This window comes from Caretta caretta, chromosome 5 (genome assembly GCF_965140235.1).
Source record: "Caretta caretta isolate rCarCar2 chromosome 5, rCarCar1.hap1, whole genome shotgun sequence".
In the NCBI taxonomy this organism is placed as follows: Eukaryota; Metazoa; Chordata; order Testudines; family Cheloniidae; genus Caretta; species Caretta caretta.
Genome location: NC_134210.1, coordinates 28163955 through 28190873, shown reverse-complemented (window position 1 = coordinate 28190873; position 26919 = coordinate 28163955). Strand labels below are relative to the sequence as shown.

General features: G+C 44.0%; 1 protein-coding gene across 3 annotated transcripts in view; it reads left to right on the top strand.

Annotated features, from left to right (window-relative positions):
- Positions 1–26919, top strand: part of RICTOR (RPTOR independent companion of MTOR complex 2) — a 187585-nt gene that overhangs the window by 78143 nt on the left and 82523 nt on the right. For 2 of the 3 annotated variants that reach the window (XM_048849236.2, XM_048849237.2), the window contains 4 exons: positions 493–624; positions 1506–1569; positions 24263–24389; positions 26038–26207. In XM_048849236.2, the coding sequence (XP_048705193.1) occupies positions 493–624; positions 1506–1569; positions 24263–24389; positions 26038–26207 (493 nt within the window). Of the gene's footprint in view, positions 1–492; positions 625–1505; positions 1570–23452; positions 23528–24262; positions 24390–26037; positions 26208–26919 lie in introns of those variants that run through there. The other variant, XM_075128447.1, reaches the window with a different exon arrangement.

Here is a 26919-nt window from a genome sequence, read left to right as displayed (position 1 = left end):
CCATATGTATGAACTGACATGGTCTACCAGAGAGGGAAATTTTCCTAACCGTTTTCTTTATAATATTGACAGTGCAGAACACCTTCTTTTGAAGACCAGTATTATCTCCTCTTGATTTTTTTCCCCCAAATAGCAAGTCACACATGAGAGAACAAAGTATCAGTTCTCTGATATATTTCATTTAGCAAATAATATTATATGACCTGCTTTCAAAGATTCATCTTAAGTCTGGGAGCCTTCAAACCTCTGTGTATGGGGGGAGTGACAGAACCAAAAATCTCAATGTACTGTCTACATCTGCTGGCTGAAAGGTGCTTTACCCAAGTGACTGGACTGGCGTAGATCTCAAAGGAAGAAAATTAATAAGGTAAGGAAAATTTCCCTTTAAGTGTTAACTTATTTTCATGTAAGTAAACAGTGTCTATCCCTCAAATGGGAGCTCTATTTGTTGTTGTGTAATTTGTTTTCCCACTTATTTTTTTTCCATTGTAGTTTGCGATTAGCTTTACTGAATGAAGCAAAAGAGGTGCGAGCAGCAGGGTTGCGAGCCCTTCGCTATCTCATCCGAGACTCCAGTGTTCTACAAAAGGTGCTAAAATTGAAAGTGGATTACTTGATAGCTAGGTAATTTTCCTAGATTTTATTATATTACAATGACTTATTTAATTTTCTCATCTTTGACTGATTGTGGGGTATGTGTGGAAATGACTATCTTAATATTCTCTGTAAATGTTGATTCTTGGTATTCTAAGGTATTTTCTTTTGGGAAACTTCCTTTTTAAATAAAATATTATACAAGAATGCCAACCAAATCAAAAGAAACACAAATCCAAAGAAAATGCTATCATGTGAAATGATACCATGAGGAAACAAAAGTATATGTGTGGGGGGAAATAAACTTGTCTCTAAAAATCAGTTTAATGTGATCCTGAACTCTGAATTAATTGTAATTGTATGACATGACTACAAGTCAGAAATAAAATTGGATACCTTAACTATATTTCCATACTTTAACATGTTTGGATTTCTTTACAGTTTAACTGTAACTCTGAATTTCCATGTTTGTTGTGGGGATAGTTACTCTCAATCCTAATGCCATTTAATTTAGTTTGTTTTGTCTGGAAAGATGAGATTGATGATATGCTATATTATAAATATGTTATTGGTACTCCTCTGAAATGACTAGCAGTTTTGCAGGCATCTCAAAACTACTATTAAGACCTTTATATCTCGCCACAGTGTTATGTAAATGCGCGTATATAAGAAAATTGTTTTAATGATCCTTCATCTATAATAAAGATTATTATTGAAGAGAAACCTCAAACTAAAGTTCTGTGACCAGTCATGATCCATGTGCTCTCTGAAAGCTAGAATTTCTGGACAGTAAGTTTGTTATAGTATTCATTCAATCTCTTGAATAGTAGCACCAAGGTGTTAATAGTTAGGAATAGGGGTAACTTCTATCTACAAACCACATTTTTTATTTAATTTTTGTTTTATTTTAGGTGCATTGACATACAGCAGAGTAATGAAGTAGAGAGAACACAAGCTCTTCGATTAGTGAGAAAGGTAAAAATTTAACTGTGTACTGTTCTCATGTTGGCTACATCAGTAGCCCAGTCAGTAAGTCATATTTGCTCCAGAACTGTCCCATCAACCGTCCATCTTTGGACAGTCTCTGGTTCCCTATCTCACTTTATGCTGGCTGCAGATATCTTGGCTGCTATCTCTAAAGTAAAAAGGAAAGGCACTAGATGAGACCTGGCTCGATTTTTCATCTTTTGCCATTGACAACCTTCCCCTGAGTGAGGAAAGGGAATCCCACTGAATACCCCTATTTTGGATATGGTTTTGGCAGGAGCTTTGGTTCTCTTGATATCACCCTAAAGAGGCCCAGTCCTCTTCAGAGGGTAAGACAACCTGGGAACAACAATGCAAGTCTAGTTTGCTGGTTTAGGCCTTCCTGTGTTACTTTTCTAGATGGACAGTCTTGGATAGAGGAGCTTGTCTCTGCCCTGTAAGAATGATGGCCCCCTTCTTCAGAATCCTCTGGCTCTGAGGATTATTCCACAGCTTTATTTGGTACCTTTCTCAGGGCTGCAAGAGGACCTAGACAATCTGAGCTATGCTGGTCAGTCCTGCGCTCAAATGCATGAGATTTGTAGGGCTGTAGCTAGCACCTGTAATTCCTTCCTACTTGACACTTGTAGACTAGTCACAGATGATGAGATCTTTATTCTGGCATAAGGTACTCTGCCTTTGACTGGACCTGAGTGTTCTGCATTCAGCTCCTACTCCTCTAGGCAGCATCAACATCACAGAAACAGAACAAAGGTTTACCTAAAGACTCAGTTGAGGTTTGGAGCAGTTCCAAAGGGTGGTGTCCACAGGAACAGTGAGTTCAGAATGACTGCTTTTCCTCTGTTTATGTAGTTGTTTGAGAATATCTGTGACACCAAAATTTAGAGTCCATTTTAAGAAAACCTTTGTTGTTCATATGTATCTCAGTTGTGGCATTCATAGCTCTTACACGCAAGCCTTAAGTTCTTGGGTAAAACAGCTTTGGCTCAAAGAATGAGGGGGAAAAAAGCAAACGTCCTTTAGGGTAATAGTGACTTTTTCCTTCACTGGATTCTCTTATATGGACAAAAGTCAAAATCCAGCTAAATGGAGACCTTCCATAATCTAAGACAAGTACAATCTCTGGTTTCAGATCAATACATGGAATGGACACTATTAATAGTGCTGATAGATAGTCTCTTGTTGATGGGTGGAGGGCAGGCATCCATTCTCATATTCCTTGACCTCTCTCCCTCATTTGATAGTAGATCAAGGAATGCCACTGGAGTGCAGAGGAACTCTCAAATTGCGTTAGTCCATCCTACAATGCACCCAAGGGATAGTGATAGAAAATTACTCATTTCACTACTAGAACTTACACTTGCATAGTCACACAAGGACTGTTCTCCTTCAGTCCTGTTTAACATCTATATGCAGCTACTAGAACTGGTGAATTATCATGGACTTACCTGCCAATGGGACATAGATACGGCACAGCTTTTTACCTTCTATGTCACAACATATAACAAAGCAGTCACCAAGTTTGTGCGGTGTTTGGTCAAGATCAGGACACAGATGAAGGACAGCTAGTTGAAGATGAACCTCAGTAAGATGGATGCAGAGGAAATGTCTTTGAGGAATGTGTAGCCTTGATATAGTCTCCTTTGGTTGAAGATACACAACCGCAATTAGTCAATTCAGTCCCTAGTCTGAGTGCCACTGGATTCCTCTGTGATGCTATGCCCTCATATAGCGACACTGGTGAGCAATGTTTCCTAACATCTTTGGCTGACAAGGATACTGTGTCCTATCCTGGGAGGAAAATGACCTGGCCTCAGTAATACACACTGTAGTCACCTCCTGGCTCGACTACAGCAGTGCAATATATCTGGGCATGAAGTCGGCCCTTAGGAAACTCCAGCTAGTAAAGAACACTGCGACACATCTCCTTGGCAGCATACGATATATCAGACCTGTCCTCTGTGAAGTACGCTAGCATCCTACAGTCAGATTCAATGTCTCAGTCCTTCTCTTCAAGGTATTCAGTGTTTTGAGTTCAGGATACCTAAAAGATTGTCTAAAGCTCCAAGACAAGGAACATAGCTATGCTTCTCCACAGTGAAGTTGTTTGTTGCATGCATAAATCTTGTTTGTGTAAGAGACCTTGCTTTCTCTGGAGCCAGTCAGATACTGGAATGGGTTCCCTCTGGATGTTAGAACCACCAAAGAATTCACCACTTTCTGCTCCAAGTTCAAGGTTCACTTCTTCAACCTTGCCTTCAATAACCATACAAAATATCATAGTACTACAGATATAAAATAAAACTTCACATATGTATGATGATAATTGTATTGCTTTATGTGCTTCTGGAAGGTACTCAGATCTCAGTGATGGGACTGGTATAAAATCCAAAATAGAATAGGAGACGGAAAGAAAAACATCTTCATTGTGGACCATTATAAACTTTCCTTTTTATCCTGACTTTTAGCTTCATGGAGGGCCTTGGCACAAGCATTCTTTTTCTCTTGTGCCTGTACCCTTTGGAGGTCATTCATGCTAGATACTTGCCATCTCCAAACAGATCTGGCAGCCAGTTTCCCACTGGGAACTTTGAAGCTCTTGTAGAAGCTGTCTTGAGTGTTGGGTCTCTGAAGAAAGCATTGCAGAGCAGCTCCGTAAAACACTTCTCCATATCTGAAGGAATCCTGGATCATTCTCTCTCCTGGATAATTCAAAAAGGAGACTGTTCTATTTCAGACCTTACAGACAGAGGTCAAGATGAGGTAATTTCAATGTGACCCCTTACTCTTTAAAGGAGAGTTGCATTTTTTTAAGACTCCACATTTGGCTTTCTTCTTGACAGAACCTCCTGGCTGCCTCCAAGAAGCTCTCATTTACCTATTGCTGATCTTTCAGAGGCCTAAATTTATGTAAATCTGCATTAAAATAAAGGCAGGGTTCAGCTGACATTTACTGTAATAAAACATTAGGAATTTGATTATTTAACAGAAGATCTTTTCCTTCCCATATTCTAAAAACAGAAAGAAACCTGAGAAGCAAAGCAGCCTTCATTTTAAGAGATTGTTTACACTCTCCCAACATGATGAGTGTAATAACGTTTATCCTGTCAGTTCAAGACCAGGAGGGGATATTTTGTAAAAGTGATTAGTCCCACCCACTATTGCTAATTAATTCTTATTTATACCATTATAGTAAATGAAAGGCTCAGTATGTCCGTGGGTGGGTGAGGAATTTGGGATTTTTCTCTAAAGTTCGGTTTTAAAGAGCTTCCTGTTTTGTGGGTAAGAGCATCATGGTATGACAAGCAGTAGTTTCTTAAAAACATCTTACAAAAATAAACTTGTTTTGTATGTTTAAATCTGTCTGTTTAGCATTAGTGACTTCTCATTTAATAGTGACCTGCAAAGGAAGCAAACTAGGCTTGTTCACTTTTTTTTTTTTTGCTGCTCTATGTGAAACATAAAGAAGGCCTGAAATGTGTGTAGAGCAAATAAAGGTTGAGAAAAGGGGTTCTGTTTGCTTTTTTAAATTTTAGAACTATCAAGAATACCAAGCCTGGTCTGTACGGGGTTTTAAGGGAAGAATTGTCAGAAGTTCCAGGATGTATATTGGGAGCATTTTCTATTTAAAGATGGTGTATCTTTATAGAACTGGTTCACTACATAACTCATCTGTTTGATAGGACAGACTCCTGGGAACACATTACACTGTATTTACATATAAGCTCCTCAAAGAAGAGAAACAAAATTTGTACTCTGTCCCAAAGAGATAAGCTATCTTGAGGCAAAACCAGGTCTCTGTTTTCTTCAGAGCTCACAGCAAGGGGCTGTTCTTCAGATGAAATTCTCAGACTAGTAGAAAGATGTCTTATACAGTTGTATAAAAATTGGCCAGATTCATGATCTGTCTGATATTCAGCAGAGGAAATTCCACGCCTAAGGGTTCTCTGTGGAAGCTAACTTCATCCTGTCCATGTAAATTCCAACTCATGTAAATAAGGCCAAGATATTACATAGAGAGGCACCATAGAAAATACATGTAGTAATAACAAATGTGCTAACTTTTTGCCTAATATAGTAGTGCAAACAAACAAGATGCTGTTCCCTATAAGAATATATGAGCGTTTGTGCTGTTTATTGAATGTATTAATGATAGTTTCCTTTAATGTCAAAGTACATTGCAAAACTGGGGGAAAGCTCAAGAGCAGGAGGCAAAATGAAACAGCCTGTCGAGCTCCCTGTAGAGTACTTTATATGTACTTACTTTCTTGCCATACTCTTTTGAATTAACATCAGCTGAACAGAACTGTGCTGAGATTGTCTAAATTTTATTGCTGGCTGGTTTTGTTTTTTTACTCTGACCTAAATGTGATGGCTAGACAGTCATTTAAGACTCTCTTGTTGAATCACTGCACTTATCTGTAAAGTATGTCCTTCTGTAATAAGGGGTCCTAAATAGTCTACTTCTGGGGCAGTGCTGGAATTATTATTTATGTAGAGTATTACCATGACACTAATTTACTCATAAATCCCTCTATTAAATCCAAAGGCCAAATGGTAATTACAGTTGCTATAAACATGTCTAACAACCTAAAAATAAGCAGTCCCTACACCCAACACAGTGATAAAGTATTCATAAGCATGCGATCAGTTTACTTACAAATAAGCCAGACCTAGGGATGACAGTCTCATTCTGGCCATGGCCCAGCATGATCAGGTAGGGTCTGACAAAGAACCTTCAAATTCATAGCTCTTTTTATACACTTCAGCTAACTTGCTAGCTCTGGCAAAAACCTAGTTTGAAGCAGTTCATCCTTGCTACTTTCCTTTCTCTAAGGCTTTCCTTTCCTATTGTTCCCCACACCTCCACCCCTGCTTTCTAGTAGAACAGTGAGAATGTTTATGCTTGTTTCTTTTAAGACAGTTTTCCTTTGTCTTATTAATGCAGCTTTTCACTTTATCAGTTACTTTTTGATCATATATCTTTCCCACTCTGTAAGCAATAGTACTTATTCTCATGATCTTCTTTTACTTGCTGATTGGGATTTTTTCCTTACTAGCCACAAACCAGATACTTTTTTTTTTAAGCAAACTTACGCTAACTTTAATTAACTATCCCTACATTACCCACCTTAAAACCATACCATACCATGTGGGTTTTACTACATTTAAGCATTTCAAACATTTCTTTTTATTTTGCAACATTTTGTACAATTAATAAATTTGACAAATACAACCTCAAAATAAGTTACCACAGTCGCATTGACAACTGCCAAAGCTTTGAATGACCATCTTCACCATGGATGTAATCCTACCTTGTAAGTGTTCTGACCAGAAAGGACTAGTTAACTACCAAATTCCCTGTTCCTGCCTATTTACAATTTTTAGTTCTTCTTCGAGTGATTGCTCATGTGTATTCCACAATAGGGGTGGGGGCGTGTGTGTGTGCTTGCCACATGCACCGGTGCCGGAAGTTTTTCTCCTAGCAGTACCTGGGGGTGGGGGAAGCGCCCCCTGCAACCTCTGGAGTGTCGCCTGCCTGGTGTGGTATAAGGGGAGCTGTGCGCTCCCCCTACCCTCAGTTCCTTCTTGCCGCCAGTGAAGGTGTGTCGGAACTACTCTGTTCCAGCTTTGCTGTAGCTCCTCCCCAGAACTGTTTGTTCGTTCAGTGTTAGTACCTGTAGTTAATTAGCTGTGTAGTTAGTTAGTTTAGTTAGTCAGTGACCCCAGCCGGGGCATGCCGCACATCCCGGGGTTTAAGTCGTTCTGCTCTTTTAGGTGTTCTGTGCCAAGAAGTGACCCGCACGCAGACTGTTTGCGCTGTTTGGGCGAAACCCATATCAGCAAAAGGTGCAAGATTTGCAAGTCGTTTAAGCCTCGGACCAAAAGAGAAAGGGACATTAGTCTCTGGGCTATCGTGATGGAATCGGCACTGACCCTGACTCCAGCACGCAGCTCTGAACCGGTACCCAGCACCGCGGCATCGGTACGCGGCGACCCTCCGGTGCCATCGACCAGTCAGCACCACTCCCCATCCACGGGGCATGCCAAGAGGGCCAGAAAGACTCCCTCTTCACAGCGGCACCGAGGGAAGTCTGGGACAGAGGCTGGGCCCATGTCGGGTAGTCCTCGATCCCCACCGGGTCCCAGGCCTCCGACTCACATTGAGTGGAGTAGCCCGGCCCCTTGGAACAGGCCTGCCCCGATGCCCTCCAGGCAGCCTGGGATGCTATATCTATGCTGGTGCCTGGAGTGCTGCCGATGTCACCCCCACGCTCCAGAGGCAAGCCGCTGCTGGGATCTTCTCAGTCGCCTCCATCCTGGTACCGGTCTCGGTCGAGGGAACGTTCCCGATGCCAGTCGCCGCCCAGCGACCGTTCAGGGCAGAGTCCACGTGGACTGCCCTTGATGCCGACCAGACTGTCTGGCTGGGTTCCGGCCAGCCGGGATTCTCGGCACTGCTCATCCTCAAGGAGCAAATATCGACGGGACAGCGGCAGGCATCCGTGCTCATCTCTGAGGAGGTACCGTAGTCAGTCATGGCACAGTCATTGATGCCGTTCCTGCTCGGACTCCTGCTCCAAGTCTCCGCCAAGACATTGCAGCCCGGGGTGTCGGTCGCCATTGTGGGTCTGCCCATCGAGGCCGTTCGTGGAGCAGCTGTTACCGTCAGTACCAGTCCTCCACGCTGAGATTGCAGTCCCGTGTCTGATGTAGATCCTGGCTCCACCACTCCTCCTGGTCCAGAGACAGCAGATTTTATGCCAGCCTGGCCTCCATTCATAGCCGTCCTTCAATGGGCCAGGCCAGCCAACCCAAACAGCCGGCCCTGCCGGTGCCACAGCAGGTGCAGTGGCACTGAGCATCGTGGTTGGCCCAGTGGGCACCGTGGCCCCCGGCGGGAGCTTACTCGGTGGCCAGAGCTTCGGAAGCACTGTCGGCCTCCCTCTCCAGACTCCCAAGAAAGGAGTCGGTTGGACGTGAGTCCTTGGCACCATGCCCGGAATCCGACCAGATGGTGGACCATCCAGTGCCAGCCGATACCCAGAGCATCGTACCGGCCTCCTTGCCCCACCTGGAGGAGGTGATTGCTGCCTCTTTGTCCCGCAGGAGGACTTCAGGGCCCATCAAGAACTCTTAAAGAGGGTGGCAGCAAGCCTCCGCCTCCAGGTAGAGGAGAGGGAGGAGCCCTCAGACTCCCTGTTTAATGTGCTGTCTTCGTCGTCACCGGGTAGGGTGGCCTTGCCCCTCCATGAAGGGGTGGCTAAGATTTCTAATGCCCTGTGGCAAACACCAGACCCATCTCTAAGAAGATGGAACGCAAGTACTTTGTACCCACTAAGGGGCATGAGTACTTGTATACCAACCCAGCGCCCAACTCCCTGGTGGTAGAGTCAGTCAACCACAGGGAATGGCAGGGTCAGCCAGCCCCGACCCCAAAGAACAAAGACTCTCGGAGACTGGACTCTTTCGGAAGGAAAATTTATTCTTCTTTGAGCTTCCAGTTATGAGTGGCAAACCATCAGGTTCTCCTGGGCCGGTATGAATTCAATCTGTGGGGCTCCCTGCCCAAGTTGGAGGACTCCCTCCAGGAGAGTGATAGGAAGGAGTTCAAGGCACTAGTGGAGGAAGGGTAGCGGCTGCTAGGGTGTCCCTGCAGGCGGCCTCGGATGCTGCGGACACGGCCCCACAATCCATGGCCTCTGCGGTGTCCATGAGACGGGCATCATGGCTCCTACTCTCTGGGCTATCCAGTGAGGCGCAGTCTTCCATGCAGGATCTCCCGTTTGACGGGGAAGCTCTGTTTGCGGCAGAAACAGATATAAGGCTGCATGGCATGAGAGACTCCCTCACAACCCTCCAGACTCTGGGCTTCTGTCCCGGCTCTGGCAAAACCTAAGTTCAAACCACAGCAGACTCCCGGCCAGGCTGCCCTCCCGAAGTATGAGGCCGCCCATAAGAAGCAGAAAGACTATAAGAAATGCCCTCAGAGGCAGTTTTGGCCTGCCCCCCAGCCTGGGTCCTCCAAGGGCAAGCAGGTGGGGAAAAGGCGCTTTTGATGGGACCCTCGGGGGCACCCCGCCAGTCCTCATCAGGGATCCACCCCCAATAAAGCTCCCCTTCTCCAACTGGTTGTGTGCTTTCCTCCCAGAATGGTCACGGCTAACCTCGGACTGATGGGGTCCTCAACACTATCTCCTGGAGTTACACCCTCCAGTTCACTTCCTCCCTGCCCAACCACCCCCCGTACCTCTTGGGGGACTCCTCGCACGAAGCTCTGCTCGAGCAGGAGGTGGGGCGGCTCCTAGGACTAGGAGTGATAGAGGCGGTGCCCGAGGAGTTCATGGGCAAGGGGTATTACTCCTGTTTATTTCCTTATCCCGAAGGCCAAAAGGGGGCTCAGGCCCATCCTGGACCTGCGAGGTCTGAACCAGTACATGGTGAAACTCAAGTTCCGTGTGGTTTCCCTGGCTTGCATCATCCCCTCCCTGGATCCTGGGGACTGGTACGCTGCCCTCGATCTACAGGACGTGTAATTCCACATCCACCTATTCGAGGGGCTCAGGTGCTTCCTCCGTTTCGTGGTGGGACAGAATCATTACCAATTCACGGTCCTTCCAATTGGTCTGTCCACTGCCCCCAAGGTGTTTACAAAATGCATGTAGGTGGTAGCGGCCTACCTCAGATGGCAGGGGTTCCAGATATTTCCCCATCTGGACGATTGGCTTGTCCAGGGCACTTCCTGGTCGCAGGTGAGGGATCACGTGGTGCTCCTCCTGTCCACGTGCACCGCCTTGGGACCGTTGGTAAACACCAAGTCCATGTTAGTCCCGGTCCAATGCATAGAGTTTATCGGGGCACTCCTGGACGTAGTGTCGGCCAGGGCCTCTCTCCCACCAGACAGATTCAAGACCCTGAAAAGTCTCATTGACTCGGTCACAAGGTTCCCCGTGACAACAGCCAGGGTTTGCCTGCAGCTCTTGGGTCACATGTTGGCATGCACATACATGGTCCAGACTCAGGATGAGGCCCCTCCAGCTCTGGTTGGCCTCGAAGTTCTCACAGGCTACTGACAGGATAGACAAGGTCCTCACCGTGCCAGACTCTGTGATCACCTCCCTACGGTGGTAGTCCACCCTAGACAACATGTTCCAAGGGGTCCCGTTCAGGGACAGGGCCCCGTTGTTGGAGCTGGTATCCGATGTGTAGGACCTGGGTTGGGGGGCCTATGTAGGGAACTTTCAGACCCAAGGCCTGTGGTTGGCTCAACACCTGATCCTACATATAAATGTCAAGGAGCTCAGAGCGGTGTGGCTGGCATATGACTTTCCGCTCGCACCAGGAGGGCAAGGTAGTCAGGGTCCTCACGGACAACACGGCCTCGATGTTCTGTATCAACAGGCAAGGCGGGGCACGATCCTCTGCCCTCTGCCACGAAGCCCTCAGGCTGTGAGACTTCTGTATAGCCCACGACAGCCACCCAAAGGCCTTCCACTACTGGGCACCCGGAACGAGAGGGCGGATCACTTGAGCAGGGACTTTTCCTCACAACACGAGTGGTCCCTCCACCCGGAAGGACCACTGGCTCTTCCGAAGGTGGGGAACTCCCCAGGTGGACCTATTTGTGACTTGGCAGAACCGTCGATGCCCCCGGTTCTGCTCCAGGAGGGCCCAGGGAGGGGCGCTATCTCCGATGCCTTTATCCTGTCCTGGTCAGGCTGGCTTCTCTGCCTTTCTCCTGTTCCCTCTAATCAGCAGGGTGCTGGAGAAGATAAAGACGGTCAATACCAGGGTCCTTCTGATTGCCCCAGCATGGCCCAGGCAGCTTTGGTATGGGACCCTCACGGGCCTGGCAGTAGCTCCGCCGTGGCCATTGCCGCTCTGCCCGGACATGCTCTCTCAGGACCAGGGTCGCCTCCTCCATCCCAACCTAGCAGCTCTTCACCTCACGGCGTGGCTGCTCAGTGGTTAGGTGGAGAGGAAAGGACGTACTCAGAACAGGTTCAGTGCAGTCTCCTCAAAAGTAGATGGCCCTCCACTCGCCACACTTATTTGGCGAAGTGGTCTTGGTTTTCTAGGTGGGCGGCGGACCAGGGTGTCTCTTCTGTGGCCGCCCCGATTCAGCTTATCCTTGATTACCTCTTCCACCTGAGGTCCCAGGGCCTGGCACCCTCGTCAGTCAAGGCGCACCTGGCTGCCATATCGGCCTCCCATCCGCCGGTGCAAGGGCACACGGTATTTTCCCATGCCAAGACTGGCCGGTTCCTTAAGGGTTTGGACCGTCTCTTTCCATATTCTAGACCCCCCGGTCCCGCAGTGGAACCTAAACCTGGTGCTGGCTTGTCTCACGGAACCCCTGTTTGAACCACTGGCCACGTGCTCCTGATCTCACCTCTTATGGAAGGTGGCCTTCCTGGTTGCAGTCACATCGGCCAGGCGAGTCTCGGAGCTCGGGGCCCTGACCTCCCGAAGGTGGTCTCTGCCTACGACATGGGTTAGGACATTTTTCTACCTGTCCACTGCCCCGAACCTCATGTCTCAAGTGAGGAGTGCCGTCTCCACACACTTGATGCGCGGCAGGCTCTGGCTTTCTACGTCGAGCGGAACAAGCCATTCAGAAAGTCCTCGCAACTGTTCGTCGCCTCGGCTGAGCGCACGAGGAACCAGCCGATTTCCACTCAGCGGCTTTCCGATTGGATCATTTCGTGCATCCATTCCTGTTATGAGCTGGTGGGTGTCCCCCTGCCACCCATTGTGAGGGCACACTTGACTCAGGCAAAGGCTTCGTTGGCTGCCTTTGTGGCCCGTGTCCCCATCCAGGACATTTATAGGGTCACCACATGGTCTTCGGTTCACACGTTCACCTTGCACTATGCAATCATCCTCCAAACCAGGGATGATGCAGGGTTCGGCAGGGCTGTCCTCTGTCCTGGGAACTTGTGAACTCCTACCCACCTCCAACAGATATAGCCTGGAATCGCCTATTGTGGAATACACATGAGCAATCACTCGGAGAAGAAAAGACAGTCTTTTCCAAGCTCGAAGACGCCCAAACTTGGGTACCGCTTTTCAAGCGTTCTACTGTAATTTGACTTCAGCCTGTAATTCAGTTACAGTATGAAAAATGGGCATGGAATGTAAGGTCTTTCCATTTATCCCCATAGTGAATTTTGGTGTGGAAACAAAACATTGGCCAATAAGAATAACAATCTTTGGATTCATACCAAAAGTGGTGATTTCCAGCCACCATGCAATATTTACCATTCCCAACATAAGTGGCTTATACTTCACCAGTTCCCCAGTGTCTCAACAGTACTGTGAAGTTTGGAGATTGCTCCCCCAGAGAGAACCCACCTGCTGGCAACACTGTAAAACATTATACCTGCACATGTGGGTGTCCCCTAGGTGCAAGCAACAGGACAAGTTTAGGGCTTTCCAGAACCTGTTGTTGTTTTGCCACAGTATTTGAGGAGAACAAACTTCTCAAACCTTATCGGCTTCATTGTCTTCTAGTACTCCTACTGGTGGTATTTTGCAGTTACTGATATGGATTGTGTGAATGGTGTAAAACAACCCCCCCCCCAAAAAAAAAAAAGAAAAAGAAAAGAAAAAAATTGCAAAAAAAAACCCAACCCTCTCAAGGGTCCAGTATCATGGGGGTTAATTGTGGAAAGGCGGTAGGGCTCCTTATCCCTATCAATATGATCTCTGCCATACCAAGTTTTCAATTTCTCTGTTGAATAAAGAGGGCAGTTTACCTTGTTATGTATCAATGAGAGAGGCTGATTTTTGTCTAGTGCATACCCTATGTATGAAGGGTATGCTATGGCCTGGCTGTTGCCCTGCTTTGATGATCCTCACTGGTTTGGTTGATTATTTCATTTACTTTATGCTGTACTTCCTTAAATGCATTCACTATACTGTGCATATTATATACATTCAGAAGTTTTTGATTAACGAGTTCTTTGCTTTGCTCATTCATTGGGCTTAGTGTGTCCGCAGCCAGCTTGTGTTGGAATGCTCAGTCATGTTCCCACAGGGTCTTAATGTCCACTAGTTCCAGGTTTCAGATTGATGCTCCTGCTCTAAACCACTCTGCTAAATCACTGGCAGATAGGGCTCTGTTAGCATCTCTTTTGAATTGATTCGAGTGCCTTTACCTCTACATTTCTATCAACAAAGTCTTTACAATAGTCCTTTATCATTTGCCATACAATTGGTCAAGCTCTGGTGGACATAATCCTTTTGGCAAATGCAGTGAAGTCAAGCTGAACAACATAGGTACATGTAGCAGTTGAACATCACTGTACAGCACTTCTTTAAGGGACTATAATACCAATCCATTACTGGGTTCTACCTCCACTTTGGGAAATTTTTTTCTTTTCATCGTATGGTATTTGTGCCACCCTTATTTCTGCTGTTCTTGATTCTCAAAAAGGTACATATTCATGAGACCTTATTTGAGTAAAATTTACAGGAAACACAAAGCATGTATAATGCCTCTCATGTCTAACATACACATGGAAAATTCAAGGTACTGTGCCAGATAAACTGCAGTGCTGGCTTTTTTGTATTATATAGTACGGGCCTCCTCATCTAGGAGCTGGAAATATTTTTTTTCCCAAGGTTAAGTGTACCAGCACTCTGTCCCCTACTTGCCAGGCTGCATTTTGGGCTTGTCAGTTAAAGCATGTCCTCATTTTTGGCATGATCCTGCTGTGCACTAGACACATAAATTATAATTTTCCCCCATCTGTCTTATCCATTGTTTTATGGCCAACTCTTCTGTTCTGGGAGTCTCATTTCTCTGCCTGTTATAGCAGTAAAAGGAGACACACCATTTATCCAGTTTTATTTTGGGTTCCCATTAAAGTCGGAAGAGTCATAGTCATTTTTTCATCTTTGCCTGATTCACACACCATTTTCTTTAGCGTTGTTTTGACTGTTCTGTTTGTACTTACTTTTCAGCCACATGCTTCTGGCTTGGTAGAAATACGGAATTTTTGCTCTATTCCCAGCATAATGCAAGCATCTTTCATCACTTTCACTGTGAACGTTGTTCCCTGGTCTCTGTCTCTGGAGCATTCCCCCCCTGGAAAAGACGTTCTACTCATAGTTTTGCTGTAACAGGAGCAGGGCTTTTCCAGTAGATAAGGCTTCCATCCATTTAGTAAAGACATCGACAATTACAAGTAGATATTGGTTTGCTGCCTCTTGTGCGCAATAACTCCCCAACATGGTGAATCTGCAGTCTTTCCCAAGGAACCCTGAGGTGCTGTTCCTGAATAAATCCACATTTTGTTTTCCCTGGTGAATTGCTTTTAGCACCAAATAACACAATTGTTAACATGATCTGTTAACTTTTTTTTTTATAATCAGGCCATTTTAATCAGTCACTGATAAGTGGCATCAGTATTTTGTTGGGCTCCCAATGATACATCATGCACAGATCTTAACATTTCCCTTTTAAGGGGCTGTGGTAGAATTCAGACCAGGTAAGGTAAATCATCCCCTTCAGTGAGCAACAAATTTTCCCTCACAAGGAGCAATTTGCCATTTAACTGATTTAACTCCCCATGTAATACGTTTTGTTTCAGAGCAAATACTTCTGGATCAGATTCTTGTAATGTTGTTAAATCAGTGTTCTCTGCTTGTGCTCAAGTGGTAGCACCAAGGACTCGATCATCATGAGTGGGACCTATACTGGAGCTCCACTAGCGGCAGCTTCATCCACCCTATTGTTTTTCTTGCTCACTTCCCCGTGTCTGGAATGAGCTTTTACCTTAAGCATACATACCCACTGAGTTACCCAATTTGTTAGCTAGCTCCCATACACAGGACAAAAGGGCTTAATGGTGTAAAGGCTTTTGATCTGTACTGCAAAATAAATTCATACTCCACCAAGGGAGATATGTTGTCAGAGCCTCACAGATGCACTGAGAGTTTGAACGTGTTATAGTTGCCGGTGCTTGTCCTTCATTACAGAGTGATGATACCTCTCCTACAGCAGCCACTTCAGCATACTGGGTTGAGTGTGTACTACACCTGTACTGCACGTGTTTAACCTAAACCGAAGGCACCCAAACCGTACATCTTATTTTTGGTGATAAGATGACTCATCAACATATATTGTCAGACCCTCAGGGTGAAGCCATTCAGAATTTAAAATATGTATTGCACATGGGATAAAATGGTTAGAGGCTCCTTTTCTAGGATACTTGCGTGGAGTACCACAATTAACAGTCTCGCAGGCAAAGATGAGGGTTGTTTAAGATGACAGACTTCAATTTGGTGCTCTTCCAACAGCAAGGACCACTGTGTCAATCTAGGACTAGTCTGGTAAAATCAGAGATGGTATAGTGTCAAAAGATACTTTAAAGGAGTATGAGCAGTGTACAATTGTGTCCCCCAATCCCATCAGACATCTTAAATGTGTCAAGCTCACCAAACAGTCGATAAATGTTTTTCACATTGGGTATGCTACTTTCCAGCTCCATTCAGTATCCTGGAAGCATAAGCAATAGGTTTTTTTCTGTCATGATAGTCGTGAATTAACACAGCTGAAATGGCTGTGTCCCTGTTTGCAACAAACAATCCAAAAGGTTTTATATAACTTGGAGTGCTAAGAACTGGAGCTTTTGTTAAAGCCTCTTTTAACTTATATGCTACGGGGGGATGTCCATTCCCATTCTACCGTTTTCTGCAGGAGCTGGTAGAGAGGTGCAGTGTTTGCTGTGTAGTCAGGGAAGAAATCCTGACAAAATCCTGTCCTGCCCAGTGAGATAGCAGCACTGTTTCTGTGTTAGAGAAGGGCAGCTCCAAAATCACTTCAACCTTTTGTTTTTCTGGAGCTTGCTGGCCAGGATGCAGGGTTAATTCCAGGAAGGAAACCTCCTGCAAATAGGTTTCCAGTACATTTTAAATGGTTTTCCCTATCAGAAGTATGCACCAGAATATCATCTACATATTGCACAGCATTTTCTTAATAGGGTTAGCCCTAAGCCATTAGTAGGATTTTTTTTCAGTCTGGGGCATTTCAATCTATTAAACAATTTCTTAGTTTTTATACTGTTAATCTTTTCCACTTACAAAACACCACGGTATAGATTTTTACTCCCTAATGACATTTACTTCACAGTTAATCATAACTCTTATAGTTTAATTTCCACTTTTTATTTGCTATTGCATTATATTAGCCATATCAATTTCCACATGAAGTGTAACTTTTTGTGCTTAAAGAGTTTCCATGTATCCTTATCAATGTGACTTTCTCAGAGCCACCTTTAAGGCTCAATCTTTCTAATATGGTGTCTCTTGTGCACTCCCCCTCCCCCCCCCCCCCCCCCGCTGTTTCTTAAGAGGTGCACTGTCTTTAGTTTTTCATTCTTTTTCTGCAGTGCTTTTAGCTGCTGTTTTATTACTGAAAAAGGATCTCTCCCCATTATCCTGGTTCTGGCTGGCCCTGCCACAGTTCTGACCATGTCCTCTGGCCCTTATTTAAGAAGATATTGAACTTTAACCCTTTTGGTACCTCACTGCTTTTATAAATGCTAAATAACAAAACCACATGACACTAGATATCTGTGTTTGGCAAAACATCTCTATCCACTTTGCAACTTTGAATGAAAGATTTGGATAGACGATTAGTGGATTTTTTTTAAAAGCCAATTTATTTCACACATCTTACATTTTCTTTTTAGATCTTTTGTTTTTTTTTTAAATTCTGAGGTCCATTGCTGTACTGTAAACAGTTTATTATGAAAGACCAAATAAATACTTTAAACTTGCTCAGTTTACCCTGCCACTGAGCCTCTGAACCTTCTTTCCTAAAATGGTTACCTTTGCAAATTGCAATTTATGAGCATATGATACTTTTAAGTTCCTCACATTTCTAAACTGCCATTTTGTTTTTATATTTATGCTTTAGATAAATTTTCACAGGCAAGATAACTTTTTGGGCCTAGGCTCTGCTAATTGCTGAATCCTAGCAATGTTTTTTTTTTTAACTGCTATTTTCACTCCCTTATTTTCCTCAGTGTCTCAGCTATCTGCAACTTTAGTAAGCTCATTTACACTTACATTTTTCTTTTTCTGACAGGCAGTATTTCTGTTCTAATTTACGAGGTGTTGTCCCCCTTTTTTCTTACAGTCTGTTGTTTTAGCTGATCAGGACCCCTTGTGTTGCTTTTAATAATCTTTCTGCACAACTGTACATAGGTTATGTCCCCATTTGTACATTTGGAAGTACTCAAGCCATATAGAAATCCCTATTTCCTTTTCAGTGATTTTTGACTAACTCATCCATAGTCAAATGATGATGTGTCTCTGCATGCAGCAGTCATTTACAGTTGATTATTTACAGACCAGTTCTTTGGGAAAAGAGCCCATTTTCCTTCAGAGGATCTGTAAAGGCTACTGGGGCAAAAGTGTAGTGGGGGTAGTCTCACCACCTGACCAGCCCTTTGCGTGATTTGACTACCTGGTTTCCACTGGGTATGACTACTAGAATTGTATTGCATTGCCATAAGTTAGTTTCATTATTAAACCAACCTTTTAACACTTTAACATCCTCATTAACAGTTCTGTTTCTATTGTTAACACTTCTGCAAACTTCGACTGTTCAGTTCCCTCCAAAATTTGCAGCATTAATTTGTGCAAAAGCTACTTTTTTAACTCACTCTCTCTCCTTAAAAATCACTTGTTTATCTCCCAAAATGACACATTCATCAGCTGATCTCTCTCAGCAGCTCTGAGCTTATTTCTGTGCTTTTTGCACTCATTCTTCAAGGTGGTGCACTTTGCCTGCAAAGACCAGCTTGATCTGCACTATAGAGTTAGGTCAGTGTAAGGCAGCTTATGTTGCCCTAAGTGTGTCTGTCTACACTACAGCCTTGCTCCACAAAAGGTTTAGGGTGTATGTCGATGTAGTTAGAGCAGCGCAGTGTCTATGTAGACGCTTACTTAACATGGGTTGTTGACTAAATTTTCTCTTCATTTTCATGGCTCCATCCCTGGCTCACAGCTTGGGCTGTCACACTTGGGTGGATGGGGGGCCCCAACTAGAGCCCAGCTGCTCCCTGGGCTCCCAGCTACCTGTTCCCAATGGGCTGCTGCCCAGGCTCCCCACTCCCAGCAGGGAGCCCTGCTTCCCCCCGGTTTCCCCGCTCCCAGCCAGGCTGCTGCCTGGGCTCCCTGCTCTGAACGCAGCTGCTAGGTGCTGAGGGCCAGGCCTCCCAGCTCCCCACATTGCAGCTGCTCTGAGAGGAGACAATAGCAGCATGAAATTGAGCCTGGCTGGGGCTCACAGCTGGGGCTGTCACCCTCGAGTGAATGGAGGGGCTCCAGCTGTGAGCCCTGCATGGCTGTCATTTTTCCACAATGCCCCACTTTAGTCACTGCAAGAATCTCTGGTGAGGATACACTCCATCAGCAAAAGGAGGGTAGTGTGGACACCAACAGCTGATTGAATGACTGTGGCGGCTGCAGGTTGACCTAAATTAAGTCGACCTAATTTTGTAGTGTAGGCACCCGCCCTTAGCCCCCAAGTACAATCCCTGTAACACAGCTGCGTTTGTCTGTTTTCTTTACCTTGGGATTGTTTAAGAAGGCAGTATTAATATTGGTCTCCTCTGGTCTTATTATTTAAAATTTCAGTGGTATTCAATGGACCTCTGCCATGCTTTGCCAAGAAGCTTTCTGCATAGGTATCCAAGGTACTTTCCATTTCTCTTTTGCTCGTGATTTTTACTTTAGGAGAGAAATTATAATGGCTTCAGAGGATAAGTCACTACACTTTACCCTGGGGTTTTAGAGCAACTGAAATTAATGTTGGTGGAAGTCCCTTCATGGTTGCCAGAATGTTAGAATTATTATTTATGAAAGGTATTACCACAACACTAATTGAACTGTAAATTACTTTATTAAATCCAAAGGCCACATAGTATTTATACAATTGCTGTAAACATATCTATCTGCCTGAAAACAAGCAGTCACTATATCCAAAACAGTAACAAAGTATTCTTAAGCATATGAGCAGTACACTTACAAACTGGCCACACCGAGGGATGATCATCTCATTCAGACATACCCTAGCATGATCAGCTAGAGTCTGACAAAGAACCTTCAAATTCATAGCTCTCTTTATGCACCTCAGCTAGCTTTTGCAAAAACTCAGTTTGAAGCAGTTCATCCTTGCTACTTTCCTTCTTCCAAGTCCTTCCTTTCTCCCCAGCCCTTTTGCTTACCAGTAGAACAGTGGGAGGGTTTATGCTTGTTTCTTTTAAGACAGTTTTCCTCTGTCTTGTTTCTGCAGCTTTTCATGTTGTCAGTTACTTTTGAACCGTACATCTTTCCCACACTGTAAGCAATATTGCTTATTATTCTCTTGACCTTTTACTTGCTGATTGGGGCCTTTTCTGTACTTGCCACAAACCATAAAGCAGATATTTTCTTAGCTTAAGTTTGCCTAACTTTAATTAACTATCTCTACTTGCCATGTAGTGCTATATATGTATTTAAAAGGCCCTGTGTACTTATGTTGTGTATTAGACCTAAGGTTTGTGACACAGCCCCACAGATTATATAGCGGAGTTGAATTGTGTTGTAATGTTTGGGAGAACAGCTTCATTAAAGCAGAATTTATGAGCTTCACATGGCAGCCACCTCCGTCTAACCCCAGGAGTACTGTAGTCCCTTCTGCTGCTGGCTGCTCTTTCTACTCCAGTCTGCAACACAGTTTCCCTTCCTATGGACCTTAGTAGCTCTGCAAGATGGGAGGCCCATTTCTGCAGTTCAGCAGCTGAGTAGCTGTCAAGTGGCTGCCATGCAGAGCTTTTAAGCCCTGAAGGAAGGAAGTAGCTTGAAAGGCCTTGTCTATACTACAGAGTTTTGTCAACGCAAGTTAAGCCGACAATTTAAAAACTGGTGTAATTATATCGCTTGTGCATGTTAATACAACGCTCCTTCTGTTGGCTGAGTGCATTTACAGTCGGTGCTCTAGCATCAACAGTGAGAGCAGTGCACTGTGGGTAGCTATCCCACTCTGCTACTTGCTACCTTCTGCAGCTAGGAGTTGTGGCAAGGCAGAGTGAATCGCAGTGCAGCATGGGTGGGGGCTCAATGTCTCATGATGCAGTTCTTTCCGTCCCAGCATTCCATGGGCTTCCGACTGCGTTTTGTGACATTTTTCATGGGCTTCCGACTGCGTTTTGTGACATTTTTCAATGGCTACTGTTTACTATGTGCGTGCCATCTCTGTGTGGAAGGATGGATCCTGCACTGCTCTCTACTGTTGTGGTCACTGTTATGAATACATTGCAGATGATCATGCAGTATATCATGAGCTTCCAATCTGAACAGAAATCAGAGTTCCTGACCTGCTCTGTGCCATGGAAAGAAACAATACCAGATAACTTTTAGCATTCATGGAGCAGCTGCACACAGGGTACCGTCACTTTTGGGCTTAGGAAATGAGCACAGAGTGGTGGGATCGCATCATTCTCCTGGCAGAACATGTGCATGCTTGCCCCTCCCTGCAGCTGATACAGAACTGCTTTCCATGCCTTCTCCAAACTCCTCCCACACATTCTTTGCACTATCCTGGAACGTCTTGGTATCCTATTCGCTCCACCCTTTCATACAGCGTCTAAAATGATAGCTGGACTTACACACCGCTATTAACGCCTTCACTGCCCTGCACTCTTATCTCCCTTCCCACCAAGTCTTGTGGGTGGTGTTAATTGGTATTTAATAAAAACAAACTCTCTGAAAGATAACCAATCTTTGTCTCCTACAGACGGTGGTTGCTGCTGGTAGTAAAATATAGTGGCAGTCTAATCATTTGCTGACTACAAATCCCAGTCAGGAATCATCACAATTTTTATGCAAGGCGGCAAGTTAACAAAGCATGGCAGAATGCAGTATAGAAGAACACATTATTCATGCTCATTGTCAAAATGTTGCCTCAAAACCTCCCTGATTTGAATAGCCCCCCAGCTGTGCACCTCCAATAGCCCTGGTATCTGGCTGCGCAAATTCAGCTGCCAGGTGATCCACCTTCACGCCCCACCTGGGGGGAACTTTTTACCCTTAGCCTTGGAAATATTATGGAGTGCACAGCAGGCTGCTATGACCACAGGAATATTTTGGTCATTTATGTCTAACCTGCCGTAAAGGCAGCATCAGCGTACTTTTAATCTGCCAAAGGCACATTCTATGGTCATTGTGCACCTGCTCAGCCTGTTGTTGAAGCACTCCTTGCTGCTGTCCAGGTTTCCCATGTAAGGCTTCAAGAGCCATAGGAGTAAGGGATATGCTGGATCTCCCAGGATCACTATGGGCATTTCAACATTCCCCGACGGAAACTTCTGATCTGGAAACGAAGTTCCTACTTGGAGCTTTCTGTACAGGCCAGTGTTACTGAAGATGCATACGTCATGCGCCTTCCTGGACCACCCCGCGTTAATGTCAATGAAACACTCACAGTGATCCACAAGCACCTGCAATACCATTCAGAAGTACCCCTTTCTATTAATGTAGTCCATTGCAAAATAGGGAAAGAACAAGTTAAAAATTATTTGGACAAATTAGATGTCTTTAAGTCACCAGGGCCTGATGAAATGCATCCTAGAATACACAACGAGCTGACTGAGGAGATATCTTAGCCATTAGCGATTATCTTTGAGAAGTCATTGAAGATGGGAGAGATTCCAGAAGACTAGAAAAGAACAAAGATAGTGCCCATCTATAAAAAGGGAAATAATGACAATGCAGGGAATTACAGACCAGTCAGCTTAACTTCTGTACCCAGAAAAATAACGGAGCAAATAATTAAGCAATCAATTTGCAAACATCTAGAAGATAATAAGGTAATAAGTAACAGTCAGCATTGGATTAGGGCCAATATTGTAAATTTTGTCACCATTTTACACATCAGGGGTCATTGAAGCCAATCTCTCACTTCTGAGGGTAAACAAGGATGCAAGGATGCATCTTCTGCATGCGTGCTGCTTCAGACCCAGTCCCTACTCTGCTCGCCTTTGTGCCACTTTGATCCCTGCACAAGTGATTGCCAATTGGTGCGGAGAAAGTGGAGGAAAGAACCTTTGCAGAGGATTGGTGAGTACCTCTAGGAAAGTTTCCCTGAAATCTCTCTAGGATTCCCATGAAATCTTGGTGTGCCTTAACACACTGTTCTGCTGTACTGCTTAGCTGCAGAAGGAAATGTAGAGCACACTCAAACACCACTGGTCTTGTACGTTTCTGTCCCTTCACCCACTTCTTGAATATACAGAGCAAAGGACAGCTCTATCTCATATAACCGAGGAGCATCAACTCAAAAAGTTCACTTACCAGGGCTCTCCTCTCCTGCATCATGCGCACCAGAGACAGACTGCTGCGACTGGGTAGACCCCTCTGGTGTGGAAAAGAGGTCCTGACTTGCTGCGCCACTGGACAACCCTGATGTGTGCACCACATCGTCCTCCAACTCAACCTCCTTGTCCACGACTTCATCCTCAGGGTCAGTCCACTGTCCTCCGCTTCCAGCCCCATTTGAAGTATCCCCAGGGCTTTTGGCAGTGGAGGTGGGGTCGCCACCAAAGATGGCGTCCAGCTCCTTATAGAAGCATCAGTTATTCAGCACCAGAGCGACGGTTTGCTTCCCTTGTATGCCTGCCTCAGCTCCTTTGTCTTCACACGGCACTAATGCATGTCCCATACATAGTCTGTATCTAACAAGCCATGAGAAATCTGACAATCAGTATCGAAGTTCCTATGGCTTGAGCGGAGCTGGGACTGAGCAGCTTGTTCTCCCCACAGTGCCAGCAGATCCAGCAACTCAAGTGTGCTCGAAGCAGGAGAGCGTTTGCTGCATGGAGTCACCATGGTCAGCTGAGAAGATGCGATGTGAGCTGTCCACACCCAGCTAACAGAAAGTGGAATTTCAGTAATTTCCATGCCTTTAAAGGGGGAGGGGTGGATGCCTGTGTACATGGTGCAGGACAGCGGAGTTTGAACCACTGCCCAAAGCGGTTAGGATGGGCATTGTGAGACACCTCCTGGAGGCTATTTAGAGTGATATAATCAAGCATTGTGTCTACACTGCCACTTTGTCAATATAACTTTGCCACAAAAATCTCTACGCCTCTCATGGAGGTGATTTTATTCTGTTGGCAAAGCAGGAGCATTTTGTCAGTAGAAGGAACATTGCAGTTTGTACACCTCCACTGTTTTGTCGACGAAACCCGACTTTTGTCGACAAAACTGTCTAGTGTAGACAAGGCCTAAGATACTGCAGTCCATCTCTCTCTCTCTCTCTCTCTCTCTCTCTCTCTCTCTCTGTCAGTAAAATTTAACAGAGGCTCCTGCAGAAGTTCTGAGTAGGCTAGTAATCACTTTCTTCATTGCTGCTTTACCCTCTGGAACAATCTCCCCTTCCATTTTCTTAATGCCCATGTGCAGAAATTAAAATACAAACGGAGGAATAAGATAGAAAACCAAAAGGGTCAGCCAAGAAGCTAAAGAGCAGAAGGCAGTGGTTTAGAGGATTTGTAATATAAGCAAGTAATATAAGGGGCTATATGTTTGGCTACATCATATTATACACATGATTCTGGACGTGGGTGTGCATGTGGCAACCTAGAAATTGCTCATCCTTTTTTGGTTTTTGTTCTTTTGGCAGATGATCACTGTGAATGCTTCCTTGTTCCCTAGCTCTATTACTAATTCCTTGATAGCAGTTGGAAATGATGGCCTTCAGGAGAGAGACAGAATGGTTCGAGCTTGTATTGCCATTATCTGTGAACTAGGTGAGAATGTTGAAACAATTATCAAATTCAATACAAAGCATCAACTCATCAAATCTTTAAAGGATCCTTTCTTTTGTAGGTTTTTACTAAAGTGCTTTCCCCCCCAAGTAATCGAATATATTATAGTAGGTAGTTTGTAAAGCAGATAATCATGGGTTTTTTTGTGAAAATGCCACAAATCTAGTGAATATTTTTAGTTGTCAAAAAAGTCAGTCAATTTGAAATCTAGTCAGTTTAAAAAAAAACACCACACCCAAAAAACAAAGAAATTGACAGTTTTATCCTTGCCCTCAGCTCTTTGCCATTTTTTGTGGTTTTTACAATTAATCTTTGCTATAAAAAAATAAAAGTCCCTCCCTCCCATCCCCCCATGTCAGCTGCTGTGTAAAAGACGCACACAAACTGGCAATAATTGTCTTTGTGGGAGGGGGAAACTGAAAATTACTAGGCACTGTCAAATGTGCAAATGAAGCTGCAAAATGTTTTCCTCAAGTACTTTTCAGTTATAGTAATGGTGACCATTACGTGTAATAATAGGTGGCAGTAGTTTCGGAGAAAAATGCAAGTATTCAAGTTGGCCATGTCTTTTTAATATGTTAATCCCCACATTTATTACACATGTTAATATGCATTCCAATCAGATATTAAACTGTAACATTTAATTTGCATGAAAAGTTTTAAAATTGGTAATATCTACTGACAACAAAAAATAAGTCTGTTTTCACAGAGATCATTTGGACAATGTGACCTTTATTGCATCCACCATGCTTTGTAGAATTAGTGTAGAACAGTTTCATTGAGATCATTTCATGCTAGTATCAACTGATGGGAAATAAGTGTAACTGCTGTTTTCAAGATTTAAATTTTAGATTTAAAAAAGTAGAAACTGAACTTTGACACATATACAACATTTATACCGCAGTGCAAATTCATTCTATTCCAAAAACAATATACCTATAATGAAATGTCCATGTACTCTTGTGTGTGTGCTCAGAAGCAAGCATATTCGTCTTTGTCAAGAAGCACTGTGCAGTGACTGACTCTTGCCAGTATTTATATTGATGAAATATTATTGCAATATGTCAGCAGCTGATGGGGGTATCAACAACATAACTTGACTTCATTAAAAGCTTTTTATGACCACCACCACCTGATGGCATTTACAGGAAAAAAAGTTTATAAACAAATTTTTGATATATTAATCTCAAATATAATGGGTTGCACTCCTGATTTCTTGCTGCAAGTTTATAGATAATGCCATTACATATTCCAGTATTAGCCATAGTTAGCAAGATTCAAAGAGGCTTCAGAGGTTTATGTGGATAAGAATATCCAGGGTTTAAATAAGTGAATTCTAACAAAGAGTATTGGAAGGGAGCTAAAACTTTTTGCTTCAGGATTTAATCCAATCTCTAACCATTAGGGATTAGGATGAAACCTTCATGGGCAACCGGTTACCCCACATCTGCCTACTGTAGGGTTTCTTGCACTTTCCTCTGAAACATCTGTGGGGTGGTCACTGTTTGGGACAAGGTACTGAACTAGATGGATCAAGGTTCTGATCCAGTATGGCGGTTACTATATTGGAGGCACTTAAAATTTTTACTTTCGTTTGAGTTGTTAAATTGACATTTTTCTCCTATTTTAGCACTTCAAAATCCAGAGGTGGTAGCTCTTCGGGGTGGACTAAGTACCATCTTGAAAAATGTGATTGATTGTCAATTAAGCCGAATAAATGAGGCTCTCATAACTACAGTTTTGCACCTCCTTAATCATCCAAAGACTCGACAATATGTGCGAGCAGATGTTGAATTAGAGGTAGTAATTTCATTTTCTTTTCCATTCTTAAATGTTATTAAATTATATTTATTTTGAAATCCTGAAGCGTGGGTGACTTGTCACATGCAAGATGCAGTACCATTTCAAAATAGGAAAAAAATGGAAGTGGACCACAGTTGCTGGTATAACTTATTGTATAGTAACTGAGGGCTTCACTTTGAGAATAAGCTTGACTCAAACCTGTAATCAGTTGTTCCAGCTTCTAGGAAAAGAGCTGTTTGCTCTGTATATGAGAGAAATTAATAAATTTTTGGATTTACTTTACCACTTCAAAATATGTGCTAGTGCACATTAGTACATGAGCCTTCTGGTTTGCTTCTCTGGACAAGGAGAGGAATATATCTAGCTGTACAAGAATAAATTGATAAATCAGATGCTGATTTGTATCATGAATGTTAATAGAATTGAGCATCGTTGAGTTTTGAAATGAGAATTAGGCAGATACTTCGTGCTCATGGATATAGCTGTTTATTCTGTCTTGACTAATGTGTCCTTTTTGTGAACACAGTGTAGAATTTACTGCAACTCTCACTAGTAACTGAAAGCTGTCTCTGACAAGTGGGGATACAGTGCCATTTAGGCTAATAATTTCTTTCTTCCTGAAGGTGGGGAGGGGTAAAAGTTTGTTTTGGTTATTTTGCTACTAATTAGTGACATGAATAATTAAACCATAATAATTTACTGTTCACTT